Raw genomic sequence first — 16,933 nt, 5'->3', positions numbered from 1 at the left:
CGCTTGGAGGATGACATCGCCGGAGGAAGAATTCTTCTTTGCCGCTTGGAGGACGACATCGCCCGGATCGGATCAGGAGTTCGGCCCGGTGTGGTGAAGACAAGGTAGGGAGATCTTTAGGGGGGTAGTGTTAGGCTTTTTTAAGGGGGGTTTGGGTGGGTTTAGAATAGGGGTATGTGGGTGGTGGGTTGTAATGGGGGGGGGGGGATTGTATTTGTTGAATGCAAAAGAGCTGAATTCTTTGGGGCATGCCCCACAAAAGGCCCTTTTAAGGGCTGGTAAGGTAAAGAGCTTTGAAATTTGTTTAATTTAGAATAGGGCAGGGAATTTTTTTTATTTTGGGGGTTTATTATTTTATTAGGGGGCTTAGAATAGGTGTAATTAGCTTAAAAATCTTGTAATCTTTTTTTTATTTTTTGTAATTTAGTGTTTGTTTTTTTTGTAATTTAGTTTAGTTAATTTAATTGTATTTTTAGATGTTTGTAGTTTATTAAATTTATTGATAGTGTAGGTGTATTTGTAACTTAGGTTAGGATTTATTTTACAGGTAATTGGGTAATTATTTTAACTAGGTAGATATTAAATAGTTAATAACTATTTAATATCTATTATACCTAGTTAAAATAATTAACAATTTACCTGTAAAATAAATATTAACCCTAACATAGCTACAATGTAATTATTAATTATATTGTAGCTATCTTAGGGTTTATTTTATAGGTAAGTATTTAGATTTAAATAGGAATATTTTAGTTTATAAATGAATTAGATTAATTTAATATAAATTTAGTTAGGGTTAGATAGAGTTAATATAGTTAATATAAATACTATAGTAACTATATTAACTATATTAACCCTAATATAATTAGGGTTAATATAGTTAATATATATAATGTAATACCTATATTAACTATAATATACTTAGGGTTAATATAGATAATATAGCTGGCGGCGGGGTAGGTAGATTAAATTAGGGGTTAATCATTTTAATAGAGATGGCGGCGGTGTAAGGGGCTTACATTAGGGGTTAATAATATTAATATAGCTGGCGGCGGTATAGGGGGATTAGATTAGGGGTTAATAATTTTTATATAGCTGGCGGCGGGGTAGGTAGATTAAATTAGGGGTTAATAATTTTTATATAGGTGGCGGCGGTGTAAGGGGTCAGATTACGGGATAGATAAGGTAGATGGCGGCGGTTTTAGGGGCTCACAGTAGGGGGTTAGTTTATGTAGATGGCGGCGGGGTCCGGGAGCGGCGTTTTAGGGGGTAATAACTTTATTAGGGATTTCGGGGGGGGGGGGGGGGGGATCGCGGTTGACAGGGAGATAGACATTGCGCATGCGTTAGGTGTTAGGTTTATTTTAGCAGATCGCGGTTGACAGGGAGATAGACATTGCGCATGCGTTAGGTGTTAGGTTTATTTTAGCAGATCGCGGTTGACAGGGAGATAGACATTGCGCATGCGTTAGGTGTTAGGTTTATTTTCTAGTTAGTTTAGGGAGTTACGGGGCTCCAATAGTCAGCGTAAGGCTTCTTACGGCTGCTTTTTGTGGCGAGGTGAAAATGGAGTAAGTTTTCTCCATTTTCGCCACGTAAGTCCTTACGCTGCATATTGGATACCAAACTGCGCGGGTTTGGTATACCTGCCTATGGCCCAAAAAACTGCGGGCGACGGCAGAAATATACGCGCGTAACTTCTAGCTTACGCCGTATATAGGATACCAAATCCGCGCAATTATTGGCGTCGCCGGCTTTTGCGGGCGACGATTTTTATCGGATCGACCCCATGGGACTAAAGATGCAACTTCAACAATTTTACATTTCAAATCTTCACTTTAATGCAAAATTAAACATGCATTTAGTAAAATGTCTTTATGTTTTTACTTTTAAAGGAACATTTTTATTGCCTTAAAGGGACAGTCAACACCAAAAATGTTATTGTTTTAAAAGATAGATAAAGCCTTTAATACTCATTCCCCAGCTTTGCACAACCAACATTTTGTTTTAAAAGATAGATAAAGCCTTTAATACTCATTCCCCAGCTTTGCACAACCAACATTGTTATATTAATATACTTTATAAAAATAATGTAGCCCTACACTACAGAACAAGATTGGGATGGTGGGGCCCCTAAAAATGATAGTGGGGAGGTGGGACCATTACATTACATTACAAATTATATTTAAATTATAATTATAACAAACTATAAATTGGGTACTGGCAGACTTCTACCAGTACCAAAGATGGCCACCATTAGTGGGGGTGGTTAGAGAGCTGTTTGGGAGGGATCACAGAGGTGGGGGCGAGGAGGGATCACTACACTTCAGAAAAAAAAAATAATAAAAAAAAACTGTTTGACAGACTTTCTACCAGTAATTAAGATGGTGGGGATAAGTGTGGGGGGAAGAGATGTTTGGGAGGGATCAGGTAGGTGAGAGGTGTCAGGTAGGTGGTTAATACCTACATTACTATTTCCCTTACCAGCTAACTAATTAACCCCTTCATTGCCAGGCATTTCAATAGTGTGTTGCAAAGCTGCAATTAGCAGACTTCTAATTACCAAAAAACAATGCAAAGCCATATATATCTGCTATTTCAGAACAAAGTGGATCCCAGAGAAGCTTTTACAATCATTTGTGTCATGACTGCACAAGCTGTTTGTAAATAATTTCAGTGAGAAACCCAAAGTTTGTGAAAAAAGTTAACAATTTTTTTTTGGCGGTGAAATGGTGACATGAAATATACCAAAATGGGCCTAGATCAATAACTTGGGTTTTCCATAGTTTTGATAAATTTAAAAAACAAACAAAAAAGCAAGGCTCTATTTTGGTTTTCCAGCAAACTACTAACAGTTCTCTGGTATTTTGGGCAAGTTTTTCTCTGAAATTCCCGTTAGCTGATGGGTTACGTTAATATTTGTATTCTATTCCATAGACTGTCCATAGACAATTATGGGTTTCCTGTGTATAAATTAAGAACAGACATCTCGGATATAGCCTTTTGTATGCATGAATAAATATTTTGCATGTTTAGATAGTGGTCATTCATATCTATGGTAGATTTTTTTTGTGCTTAAAGGGACATAAAACCCCACATTTTTCTTTCATGATTCAGATAGAGAATACAATTTAAAAAAAGGTTTCCAGTTTACTTCTATAATCAAATTTGCTTTGTTCTCATGTTATTATTTATTGAAGAGATATCTAGACAGGTAACGATCTAGACAGGTAACGTGCACATGTCTGGAGCGCTTCATGATAGGAAATAGTGCTGCCATCTAGTGCTCTTGCTAATGTAAAACATTATTGCAAATCCACTGCCATATAGTGATTCAGACACGTGCACACTCCTGATCTTACGTTCCTTCACTTCAATACAAAAAGAAAATTTGATAATAAAAGTAAACTGGAAAGTTGTTTAAAAATGTATATTGTATCTGAATCATAAAAGTAAAAATTTTGGTTTTATGTCTCATTAATATCCATTTAACTATCTTGATATTTTTCAATGTAATAGAAAAGCTGGAATCCAGTTTGTTTTTTGGGGGGATTTTTCCACTAAAAGAGATAAAAAGTATATTGTAATCCCTAAAGTTACTTGTTAAATTGAAAAGATTGTTCTTTAAAATAATAGAATGATTACAATAGTAAAATTGAGGAAATAATTTGACCATTACATATAAGCATAACAATTTTTGGTACTCCCATGTATGACTCTTGGGTTCACTGGTTATGCTGTGGTATATGTTGCTTATTTTTCTTACTTGTATAGAAAGTTTACTAAGTTACAATAATTTCTGTTTTAGAACTGTTTGGAATGGTTTACGTCCCCTCCCAAATCTAAACCATCTGGATCAACTCAGACAATGCCATCTGTAAAAGTCCAAACATTAAACAATCCAGGAACAAATTCACAGGTAAAAAATGGTATAATTTATATATTTCATATAACTTACACATTCTTCAATATGGAGTATATTACATTCTGTCCAGAAATTGTTCTTTACATAAGCTAATGCAGAATAAGTGATCTTAAAATGTAAAAGCCATTTCAATCCATGATGAAATAGGGTTTTCTATTTTTTTTTTTTTAAATATCTCTCTGCTATATTTGCTAGTGATATATGTATCACTGATACTGCTAATATTTTCTAAGAATTTTTCCTTTGATACTGTGACCCTTTTGCAAATTTTAGCACAACACATCTAGGCTTATTCTGTCATGCCCAGTTCACATTGTAAAAGCACTTTTATTTTCTAGTTTCATTAAAACATTAGAATAGTAAGTCATTTCTAAGCTATGAAATGTATTATTTTAAGCATTTTATATTAATTGTATTTTATTGCATTTGTGTATGCATTTTTATAAAATAGAATATAATCTATTTATTATGTGTCATTGCTGTTCATTTTAATTTGTGATAAATAACATACAGTTGGATGCAAAAATATCTGCTGCCTGAGTACACACAATGGGGCCAATTTATCAAATGTCTGTCGGAGTCCACCCAACATTGCTAAATGCCGACAGCGTTTATCATTGCACAAGCATTTCTGGTGTAATGTTTGTGCAATGCCGCTCCCTGCGCATTTGCGGCCAATCAGCCTCTAGCAGGGGTTGTCAATTATACCGATCGCATCTGATCGGGATGATTGCAGTTCACCACCTCAGAGGTGGCGGACGAGTTAAGGAGCAGCAGTCTTAAGACTGCTGCTTCTTAAATCCTTATTCCGGCGAGCTGGAAGGCTCGCGCGGAATAAGCAGCATCCGCTGCTTGATAAATTGGTCCCATATGGCTATATTACAAAACTGAATTAATTTTTTTGCTTGCACACAAACACTGCCCAAAGGACTTCCGGTATCGCTACTGTGTTAACTTCTTCTCCCCGTAGAGTTCAATGGAGTATACTTATTGCTTGCGACATTGCATTAGACTGACAATGCTAAGCCCAAAGATAGTTATGAATATTTTACATCCAAATGGTCTTCACATAGAAGAAAATCTATAGCTATGGCCTCTATTTATCAAAGTCTGGCGGACCTGATCCGACAGTGCGGATAAGGTTCGCCAGACCTCGCTGAATACGGAGAGCAATACGCTCTCCGTATTCAGCATTGCACCAGCAGCTCACAAGAGCTGCTGGTGCAACACCGCCCCCTGCAGAATCGCGGCCAATTGGCCTCCAGCAGGGGAGTATCAATCAACCCGATCGTACTCAATCAGGTTGAATTGTGGCGATGTCTGTCCGCCTGCTCAGAGCAGGCGGACAGGTTATGGAGCAGCGGTCTTTAGAAACACAGGGCTTCAAGCTGTATCTGGAGCTTGATAGATATGCCCCTATGTATATATATATAAATATATAAATATAAATATATATATATATATAGCTATATATATATACAAAGAACATTTTTGTTTTCTTCTAAGTGAATAACATTGGAATGTAACGTATTTACAGTAAAAACACATTTAAACACTTCAGTTTATTATATTATTATTAAATGATTTTTCAACTGTTAAAGTATTTGAATGAAAAGGTCCCCAAATTGTATATATAAATGTATATATGTATATACATGTTGATATATGTGTTTATATGTATATACATGTTGATATATGTGTTTATATGTATATACATGTTGATATATGTGTTTATATGTATATACATGTTGATATATGTGTTTATATGTATATACATGTTGATATATGTGTTTATATGTATATACATGTTGATATATGTGTTTATATGTATATACATGTTGATATATGTGTTTATATGTATATACATGTTGATATATGTGTTTATATGTATATACATGTTGATATATGTGTTTATATGTATATACATGTTGATATATGTGTATATATGTATATACATGTTGATATATGTGTTTATATGTGTGTATATATATATAAATGTACAACCGGCTCAGGAAATATGAAAAAGGAACCCCCAGGAGAAAAGGAACGCTAATATTAACAAATATTAATAGGGACCCTTGGTGCACAGAGTTCCAAAAATAATGAATGAAATATATAGAGAGACATGAGAAGTGGAACTAGCCTAGCACACACCTCATATAGGGGTATAAATTAATGGTAACCAACACGTACAAACACTGAGGGAGGACAAATGTTGCAGATAAACTTATTGACACACAGATTATATATCATGCTCTCATAACACCACTAACAGCTATTGAGCAATACTCAAAAAACAAAAAAGAGTTGTAAGGAAAAATATTTCATCAGAGGTAGCTATCTCACCACACGTGTAGTGTATCGAAGAGCTGTGAGGTGTATCTGTGATACTTATGGATACTTTTAGAAGTTGATTCAATGTATCTCTCCCTTGGAGATTTAAATGGATAGTTTTGCTTATTTTTAAATTACATTGCTCTGATTTTCAGACTCCTAACCAAGCCTGAAAGTTTTAGGAGAATACCGATGTATACCTACTCCAGCTTGCTTCTCTTTTTGTGAAGGGTCTTTTCATATGCAAAGGAAGGGGGAGTGTCTGCTGTTTCCCATGTGCAGTGGGTGTTCCAGTAACCTATCAGTAACCTATCAGTATCTGTGCATATTATTCTTTATAGTAGTGTCTATTACATGCAGTTATAGGAACATTGGTGTATACTGTCTCTTTAAGTAAATTGCAATTATATGTATATAGTTGCACCTGCAGCAGTGTTGCTGAAAACACACAACAGTCTGCACATACAACGCATTTCAAGGTCACTTTCTGGCCAGCCTATTTGTTGTGGTTGTCATTTTTTTTAGAATGACAATTATTTATGTCATCCTGTGCTGCCATTTTATTTTTATGTTTTGTTTCTATATTAGTGTGCGAAAAGGCGATAAAATGCGTTATATCTAGCTTTTTCCACATTTCCCCCGATTTGAATAATGGAAATACAGATATGTCCAAAATATCACTGCTGTATCTTTGCAAAAGATGTTCAAACAAAAGTGCTTTGAAGGAATTAGTATGTAGTTGTCAGCAGCTATGATTCTTCTGAAAGGTACATTCAAAAAGATTGGACCATACTCCCATGTTTGAAAAAGTTCTTACCTCACAAATACATAATTTTTTTGTATTTTTAGTAATTATTCAGTGTCATGAGAAAGGTTTCTACAAATATCAGTGTTTTCTCCTTTTAGAAACATGATGGCCAATTCACAGTCATTCAGCTGGTTGGAATGTTAAGAGGAATTGCAGCAGGAATGAGGTACTTAGCTGACATGGGATATGTGCACAGGGACCTTGCTGCACGCAACATTCTTGTCAACAGCAACCTTGTTTGCAAAGTATCTGACTTTGGACTGTCCAGAGTAATAGATGATGATCCTGATGCTGTATATACTACAACAGTGAGTTTCTATTGGATTTTCATGTAATACTGTGTATTAAGAAATGTTGTATAAACGCTATGTTTAAAGATAAACTTGTTTTCAGGTATGTGCAAGCTACCTTCTCCTCAATAACATCTGTTATCACTATCAGCAAGTGAATATATGTAATACAAAGTTACTTGAGCTCAAACATGCACAAGATATGAAAATATGAATATTTTGTATTCCAATGTTCTTTACATAGCAGAATATGTTTTATTTATCCATAAATACATATTTCTACATATATCTGATGTTATTTTGGTGCAATATATATCTATACCTATATATATATATATATATATATATATATACGTTGATTGGAGTAGCCGTGTTAGTACAGAGATTTAGATATAAAAATTCCAAGATTATTGCATTGAGGAATGATAATTTTTTATTGGACTAACTATACATTTATAAGTTGACAAGCTTTAGGAAGAATTCTTCCTTTTCAGACTTGAAAAAGGAAGTTATTTTCCCGAAAGCTTGTCAACTCAATGCATTACTCTTGTTATATATATATATTTATAAATACATAGAACATATTCTGCTATGTAAAGAACATTGGAATGTAAAATATTTACAGTAAATACATAGTTTTTATTTTATTAAATATGAGTATTGCATAAATGTTTTTTCATGTTTTCATCTATTAACGGCAAAGAATTCCGATGCACTCCTGTATGTCTATATATGTATACATATGTTTATTTGTGTATATATGTCTGCAAATACATATATACACATATAAATATATAAATACATATGTAGACATATATAGACATTTATATATACATGCATATCCATCGTTAGACATGTATCTGTATGAATCTCAATGTTAATGCCCTTTACCTGTCTTTTTTTCCAACACCTGAGATCTCATATCATTGAGCCCTTTTGTGTGCAATATTTATTTTTTATTACACAATTTTATTATGAGTGTAACTGTACTTTGTAATGTATTTTTGATGTGTTTTGTGCAACTTTTATGTTTTGCGAAACAGTAAACCATAGCTCTGAAGTCGCAGTAATCATTCCAGTGTAAATCGCAATTGTGCTCACATGATCACATTTACTTTAAACTCGTGATATGAGCGGTAATCTCGATGAGCATAAACCTTTGCGATACACCCCATATCACTCCGGCGCAAATATTTGTGCTCCACTCGTAATCTAGCCCAAAATGTTCTATTGAGTTGGAGCATGCAATGTTTTGCATTAGAATGTCCAATTAATATTTCTTTACTTTAACCTCCCAAAAATATGTGCAAATCATTATAAACAAAATATATCTATGTCATTAAATTAAAATCATTATAAACAAAATATATCTATGTCATTAAATTAAAATCATTTTAAACATAATATATCTATGTCATTAAATTAAAATCATTTTAAACAAAATATTTTTAAACAAAAAAGTATGAATAACAACAACTTAAAGGGGCGTTAAATACTTTGTTATTACAAGACATTTATCTAAACATTTTTATAAACAAATTAACATCTTGTTTGTTACAATTGTTTTTCAGTAGCCAAACTCCACCCACCACTTGCCTTTTTTGGAGGAGCCATTATGGGTTTGAGTCCATAGTTGAAAAGGCTAACCACCATACTTGTGTTAGAATAAAGCACATAGTTTTTCAGTTGTTTTCTGCTAAAGCTAAATAGGGACATTTATGAAGCATGGTTAGCCTTGAGAAGTCTGTAGGGTGCATTTTCAGCTCTGAAAATGAGAAAAGTCACATTTTTAAATAAAATAAAATAACAATTGTACAAAAAGTATATTGTTAAGTTGTTTACTTACGCATAACTAAACATTTGGCTTAGATTACAAGTGGAGTGCTAATTTATTACATTACAAGTGGAGTGCTAATTTATTACATTACAAGTGGATGGTTATTGCTAGTGCAAACTTGCAGTAGCAATTAGTACTCTGAAAATTAACCAGAGGTCAGACCTCTGGTTAATTTTAAAAATGTGACCCTATTGCCCCTAACTTAAAGGGACACTGAACCCAAATTTTTTCTTTCGTGATTCAGATAGAGCATGCAATTTTAAGCAACTTTCTAATTTACTCCTATTATCAATTTTTCTTTGTTCTCTTGCTATCTTTATTTGAAAAAGGTGAAAAAGGCATCTAAGATATTTTTTGTTTCAGACTACTCGATAGCACTTGTTTATTGGTGGGTGAATTTATCCACCAATCAGTAAGAACAACCCAGGTTGTTCACCAAAAATGGGTCTGCATCTAAACTTACATTCTTGCTTTTCAAATAAAGATACCAAGAGAATGAGGAAAATGTGATAATTGCGTGAAGCAGTATTTATGTGTAAAGTGAGCGGGTCAGGGGTGTTAGAAAAAAGACGGCACTGAAAAGTGCATTTACATTGTGGTCTACGGGAACTATGTGTTCTTATATGCATATATATTTATGTGTTTATACACATATTAACACATAAATATGTATGTATGTATTCATATACATTTATATTTAAAATTGCTGCCCATCGCTGCGTGACTTACACCCTTCGCTGGGCTAGTTCTCATGCCGTGTTTCACGGCATGAAAATGAGGCTCCCGTTGGAGCCTTTGGAAGCGCACTCTTGTGAGCACAATGCTTCCATGCAATGTGAACATGAGGTTGTGTTTGCATTGTACCTCACATGTTTTTGCGCTGGTATTTCAAAGTACAGCGCAAATATGACTTTCATGGAAGCGATATTTTGCGCTCCACTTATAATCTGGCCCATTATATTTAATCTTATGGGTTTACTGTCCCTGTAAACACTTTAAAATGTAATAATAAATCTATCATTAAATCATAATACAGAGCACTGCTCTGTTAAACTTTTGTATTATTATTATGTAGAGACTAAAGTTCCAAACTATTTATACCACTATTAAAGTTTATTAAAATTCATTAAACTTAAATTCCTGAATTGTTACTAAATGCTTTCTATGCTTTAGGGGGGAAAGATTCCTGTAAGATGGACAGCACCAGAAGCTATCCAATATCGCAAGTTTACCTCAGCAAGCGATGTGTGGAGTTACGGAATTGTGATGTGGGAAGTAATGTCCTATGGAGAAAGGCCTTACTGGGATATGTCAAACCAGGATGTAAGTTATCTTTTTATCTCTTTTTTAAAAAAAAACTACCATGGTATGTATATACATATATTACAATTTTATTTAAAGGGACATAATACTCATATGCTAAATCACTTGAAACTGATGCAGTATAACTGTAAAAAGCTGACAGGAAAATATCACCTGAGCTTCTCTATGTAAAAAAGGAAGATATTTTACCTCACAATCTCCTCAGCTCAGCAGAGTAAGTTCTGTGTAAAAAGTTATACTCAGCTGCTCCCAGCTGCAGGTAAACAAATTTAAAAAATGAAGAAATGAACAGCAGCCAATCAGCATCAGCAGTGCTGAGGTCATGAACTCTTACTGTGATCTCATGAGATTTGACTTAACTCTCATGAGATTTCATAGTAAGCTTCCTTTACCTGATTGGTGAAATAATATGAGAGTGCACGATGCTAGTCCCTTCAGATGTCCCAGGACAAACACACTAAAATGCTGCTTAGAAATCCTTTACAATGGGAGGTGGCTACTGAGGAACTTTTGAGGTAAAATATCTTTCTTTTTTACATAGAGATGTTCAGGTGATATTTTCTAATCAGCTTTTTACAGCTATGCTGCATCACTTTCAAGTGTTTAAACATTTGGGTATTATGGCCCTTTAAATATATTCTAGTTTTGTATATATATTTTTTTCACTCCACACATTCATTGACTATATAAACGTTTTTACATTATATACAGTAAAGTTGTTGATATCTTTATTTTGAGGTAGCGTTTAGCCATGAATCACAAATCTAAAAAAAAAATATGAAAGCTTAAAATTGAAGTGATGATCCAGTTTTCCAGAGTGCAACATTGTTAACATTTGACAGGGTTCAATGTCAAAGATTTCATGGACTGTCAAAATATGTGCAAACAAATCCTTCGGGATGAGAAAGAAAAATATTTACATTCCCTAGATGCACAGTAAAGTTTTATTTCTTTGACACTTTCCTTCAGTATTACCAATACCAACAAACATAAAGTTCTCTGACAAGAATATAAAATTGCTGTAAAGTTACATCTGCTTTACAGTGAATCAAGAACTTACAAAGTATAGTTTGCCATTTACTGTTTAACTAGCATAGTTAATGGTTTCTCATTTGTATATGTCCTGGAGCGGCATATACACTACAGAGAGATGCAAAAGAATCATTCAAATCATGACTCAGGCTCCAAAAAAAAATAAAAAAAATAATAATTTCAATCATTTCTTATCTTGCGTCTAAAATTGACAACCCGGCTTTCAAATGTTCCATTCCAATTTGACAGCATTGAAAAAAATGTCTAATTATAAATCCATATTTTAGTAAAAAAGAGCTATCAGATAGCTATAGTGATACATTTTCAGAAATGACATCCTATTTTGGTATAATATTACTATATATATTGTAGGACACATTGGTTAATTCATTTTCGACAACTTGGGATATAGTTTTCTAATAGATATCAAGCAAGCTATAAATCCCCAATGACTTTTTTTAATAATGTCACCACTGCAGATACTTTAATCATATGGGAGTTCTCCTGAGGTAAGAAAGGCCGTGAAAATATCTGCTAACACTTTTATAATTTTTGTTCTATCTTCCTTCATCACTTTGAAAAAGGTCATATTTTTGGCTCTATTGTCAGTGTAGGTCAGCATTTCATTTTCTTCCCCTAACTTTTATGTTAATTTAACAGCTCTGCGAATGTGGAATCTTATTTAAATAGCTCTTCCTAGTTATATAGCTTGGAGCATTTTATCATAACAAAATAATTCTGTTTCTCACAGTTTCTATTGGTTTTTTTCTTTAGCAGGATAAATGTATTTATTTCTGATCCTACTTAGAAAAAAAAAGGAATTGATTCAACATACCAGCAAGTTAATTCATCTTTAAAAATAAACAACAATTGTTAAAAAAATAAAAAAGTGTAATTATTTGTATAATCTAGTTGCATATTTTATTTATAATAAAATGTAATAAAGTACTGGCTTTATGTTATCAAAGTAGTATATTAAACAATCATTTTTGAAAATAAATTCTGTTGACTCAGAAAAATAATAAAGTTTTTTTCTCTTTGAAGTTGGTATGTGTTCCGCACCTGTGTTATTGAGATGTATTATACAGGTTGTCTCTACTGTGGAATTGAAATGTGAGTGAAATATAACATTTTCTATCAAAGTATTTTTACAATTTATTATTAGTCATTCTTTCTCTGTACAATATTCAGCCTAAATTCCCACAGTTTAATTTGAACCTTTTACATATTTTCCTATTTTAAAGGGATATTAAACACATAGTGGTCGATTTATCAAAGTGCATATACTGTCTGCATTTATCATTGCTCAAGCATTTTTAGGGAAATGGTTGTGCAATGCTGCCCCCTGCAGATTTGCGACCAATTTGCGGCAGATTCGCGACTGCTAGCAGAGGATGTCAATCAACTAGATTGTATCCGATCGGGCGGATTGCTGTCCGCTGCCTCAGAGGTGGAGCACGAGTTAAGGAGCAGCGGTCTTAAGACCACTGCTTCTTAACTCCTGTTTCCGGCGAGCCTGGAGGTTTTGTGCGGAAACAGGTGTATATGGCCCCATTCGGGCTGTGATAAATCGACCCCTAAGGGCTAGATTACAAGTGGAGTGCTAATTTATGCGCACACAATAAATAACCAGCTATTACAAATGGCTGGTTAATGCTACAACAAGCTCGAGGTAGCAATTAGTGCTCCGAAAATTAACCAGAGGTAATTTTAAAAATGTCCCCCACTTGCCCCTAAAATAAAGTGTTTCTTCCTTTTTAAGATTAAAATATGTCAGTATCTTTATTTTAATAAAATATAACTGCACACAGCAGTTTTAAGGTGTTGAAGTATGCAGATGTGGGATGTTAGACAAAAAAACAGCAATGAAAAGTGCCTTTAAATTGCGGTCTATGGGGATTGTGTTATATTACTACAAATAAATATGTATATGCTGAAAAAATACATATATATTTATGTATTAATATGTACTGTATATATACACATATAAACCCATAAATATATACAAACACATAAATATATATGTATATATAAAATACATATATATTTATGTGTTAATATGTACTGTATATATACACATATAAACCCATAAATATATATGTATATATAAAATACATATATATTTATGTGTTAATATGTACTGTATATATACACATATAAACACATAACTATATATGTATATATAAAATACATATATATTTATGTGTTAATATGTACTGTATATATACACATATAAACACATAACTATATATGTATATATAAAATACATATATATTTAAAATGTGCTGCCCATCACAGCGCGACTTACCCCCTTCACTGTGCTAGGTTCTCTGCCATATCTCATGGCATCAGAATGAGGCTCCCATTGGAGCCTATGGAAGCGCCCTCTTGTGAACGCAAAGCTGAACTAGTAATACCAGCGCACATTTGCTTGTGCCAATATTACTGAGTGGAGCGCAAATATCGAGCTCACAAAAGGGCATTTTTGCACTCGACTCATAGGGGCCCATTTATCAATGTGCGGGCGGATATGATCCGATATAACCTGAAGGCAGCATGGTAATTGGCCCCATAGTCTGGCCCTAAATAAAGGCTGGATAGAATGATGTATTCAAAGAAAAGATAAGTCTGTAAATAACATAGATGTATTTTTAAAATTGTAATTTTTTTATTTAAATAGTGATAAATTAAGTTTAAAGTTTTAATGTCTATAAAACAATAGGAGCTGCCATGTTATAACTTAGGTTACATTCTCTTCTGTGGCCAATTAGGGACAGTAGTTCTAAATAGATCACTAGAGTGTGCAGCTAATAACTGTGTGGAATATAACAGTGCTCTGCACTTCCATTTCTAACAGGAACTGAAATGCTCATAATTTCAGAAAAGAATTACATGAAAGGGGGTCAAAATAAATAATTACGTTATATTGCAGATTTTTTTTTATACATATTATTTATTATTTTATATTACCATCTCAAAGTGTTTAATAACCCTTTAAATGCTATTAGCATCATTGTATCTCGTCTAGACTATTATTTTTTATGTATTTTCTTTTCAATGGGGCATATAATTATTTGTAATATGATTCATGCAGTAAATAGACATAATTACAATACATAAAGCATGTTTAGGATATAGAAATGAGTACTCAAATCCATTTTCTATCTCAATATTTTCACAACTTATTATTGATCGCTATTTCTCTGATTAATGTTTGTGTTTATAAGGTAATTCAGTTTAAATACTATTGGATCCCACAATTTAAATTAAACCATTAAATACTATTTGTAACAATATGTCTAATCTACACTATTTTTTCTGTATTTTTATTTTAATGGGGCATATCAATTGTAACATATTTCAAGCAGCGAATAGAGGTTATGTCAACAAAAATGCCTTTTGTTTAAAGGAACATAAAAGTCAAAATGAATATTTTATAAAACAGATAGAACATGCACTTTTAAGACACTTTTAATTAAATTCACTGTAATTTTAAGGCACTTATAAATTCCCTTCTTTTATCAAATGTACATTGTTTTCTTGGATTTCTTTGTTGAAAAGCAAATGTACATATCCCCTGCAGCAGCAATTCACTACTTGGGGCTAGCTGATGGTAGCTGGACATATCTGTCTCTTGTCATTGGTGCACAAGATGAGTTCAGCTAACTCCCAGTAGCTCATTACTGCTGTGAAGCTGATGATCTCTGCTTGTGAGATATTCAAATAAATAAAGACCCTGTTCTAATTCTTTAAAGGTATTTTTTACCTTGAGAACATTGTGTCTTGCAAAGGGATATTCCTCACTTTTCAGTATTTGAAGGCAAGGCATACGTTATAAAAGGGCTCACAAAAAATAATTTAAAAATCATATAAAACAAATAAATTAAATATTTACATAAAGATATGCAGTAAAACTTGTATTATTTAAACACAATTCAAATTGTAACTGTTCTGCAAAAAAAATATGCACACGGAGGAAAACTATTTAAGGTGCGCAGTAGAAATTGTAATAAAACTGCAAAAAACACTGTGAATTTTTTTTTAATATGAAATTTAAAGAGCATTGTTTGTTGCCGCCTCTGCTAGTGTGCTGAATAGGGGAATTCCATGCATGTAGCTGAAAATTTCTCAGTCAGGTACAGCATATTCTCTAAACATTTTTCCCCTCCAGATCTCTCTGTTTTTCCTTGCAAACTGAAAGTTGGCAAGATTGAGTCGTAATATGCAAAACACTTACCCAATCAGCCTAATAGAAAAACATATGTATAGATGTATACAATAATTCCCTGAAGGCAGCCCCTGCAAGTGTCAATGTAATTTTTCACATCTGGTCCTGCAAAGTTTTGATCATCGGGACCTATGTGTTTAATCGCTTTGCAGTGGTTAAACACATAATTATATGCAAGCAATAGTGAAATAAGACACTCTAATATATTCGGGCATTATTTTTTTGGACTTTTATGTCTTTTTAAGATATAGAAATGAGGACCCTAGTCCAATACCTTTTAACTGTTACTTCATCTGTTTAGACCAAAAGTGTCCAAATCAATATCTTCTTTTTTTTAGGATTATCCTTTCTGCAAAAAAAAAATAAAAAAATGTTTCCCTCAATGTTAACACTAATGCTAAGATTGCTGGTAGATTTGCATTTGAACGGCATCTGGTTTAAAGGGGTGGCCCTTTCAGCCAGTCTAGTAAAGCATCCTTTACTGAAATGATTAGCTTTGTTCAGTACTGTTCTTGTGAATTGTTTTTGCTGCAGTAGCATACCTCCCAATGATCCTTAACATATGAGAATGCCCCAAGAAAGAACTTAAATTCCACAGTCCTGTTACCAATTCTAAATACTCTGCTTTAAATTAAACATCAACAAGAAAAAAATGACCAATTAGCTCACCCTGCATTACATGTATCCTTACCTGGCTCTCTAAGGCCCAGAGCCATTAGATTCATGTGATAATGTTTGATGCATTCAGGGGCAAAATTAGTTAGGGGGGTGATGGTAAACTCTCCTCTTTTTAAAATCAGACTGTTACTTTTTAATTTAGAAATAAAATTCAAATACCCCATGCTCCGGCTCCCACTTCAAAATTAAAATTTTCTGTGAGCTAATGGTTTTAATTATTCCCCAATCAGCGCTCTAGCTACAACAAAAGTGCCATATGGGGAGAGCACTGATTGGAGAACAATTCCAACCATTAGGTCACAGAAAAATTTACTTTTGAAGTGGGCAGTGGAGCTTGGGATATCTGAATCTCATAACTATATTAAAAAGCAAGTTATAGCGCATCTTCGTTACAACTTTTGAAAGAAACTCCATTTAAAATATCACTATCATTCCATATATATTTATAAAAGGGAGAGTTTACCATAACTTTAATGAA

General features: G+C 33.4%; 1 protein-coding gene across 1 annotated transcript in view; it reads left to right on the top strand.

Annotated features, from left to right (window-relative positions):
* The window catches only part of EPHA7 (EPH receptor A7), a 380,959-nt gene that overhangs the window by 333,518 nt on the left and 30,508 nt on the right, over positions 1 to 16,933 (top strand). The window contains exons 13-15 of the mRNA XM_053710553.1: positions 3,809 to 3,919; positions 7,166 to 7,375; positions 10,368 to 10,517. Coding sequence (XP_053566528.1) covers positions 3,809 to 3,919; positions 7,166 to 7,375; positions 10,368 to 10,517 — 471 coding nt within the window. The remainder of the gene's footprint in view (positions 1 to 3,808; positions 3,920 to 7,165; positions 7,376 to 10,367; positions 10,518 to 16,933) is intronic.

The sequence above is a fragment of the Bombina bombina genome, chromosome 4, assembly GCF_027579735.1.
Source record: "Bombina bombina isolate aBomBom1 chromosome 4, aBomBom1.pri, whole genome shotgun sequence".
Taxonomy (NCBI): domain Eukaryota; kingdom Metazoa; phylum Chordata; class Amphibia; order Anura; family Bombinatoridae; genus Bombina; species Bombina bombina.
This window is presented reverse-complemented; position numbering and strand designations above follow the sequence as displayed.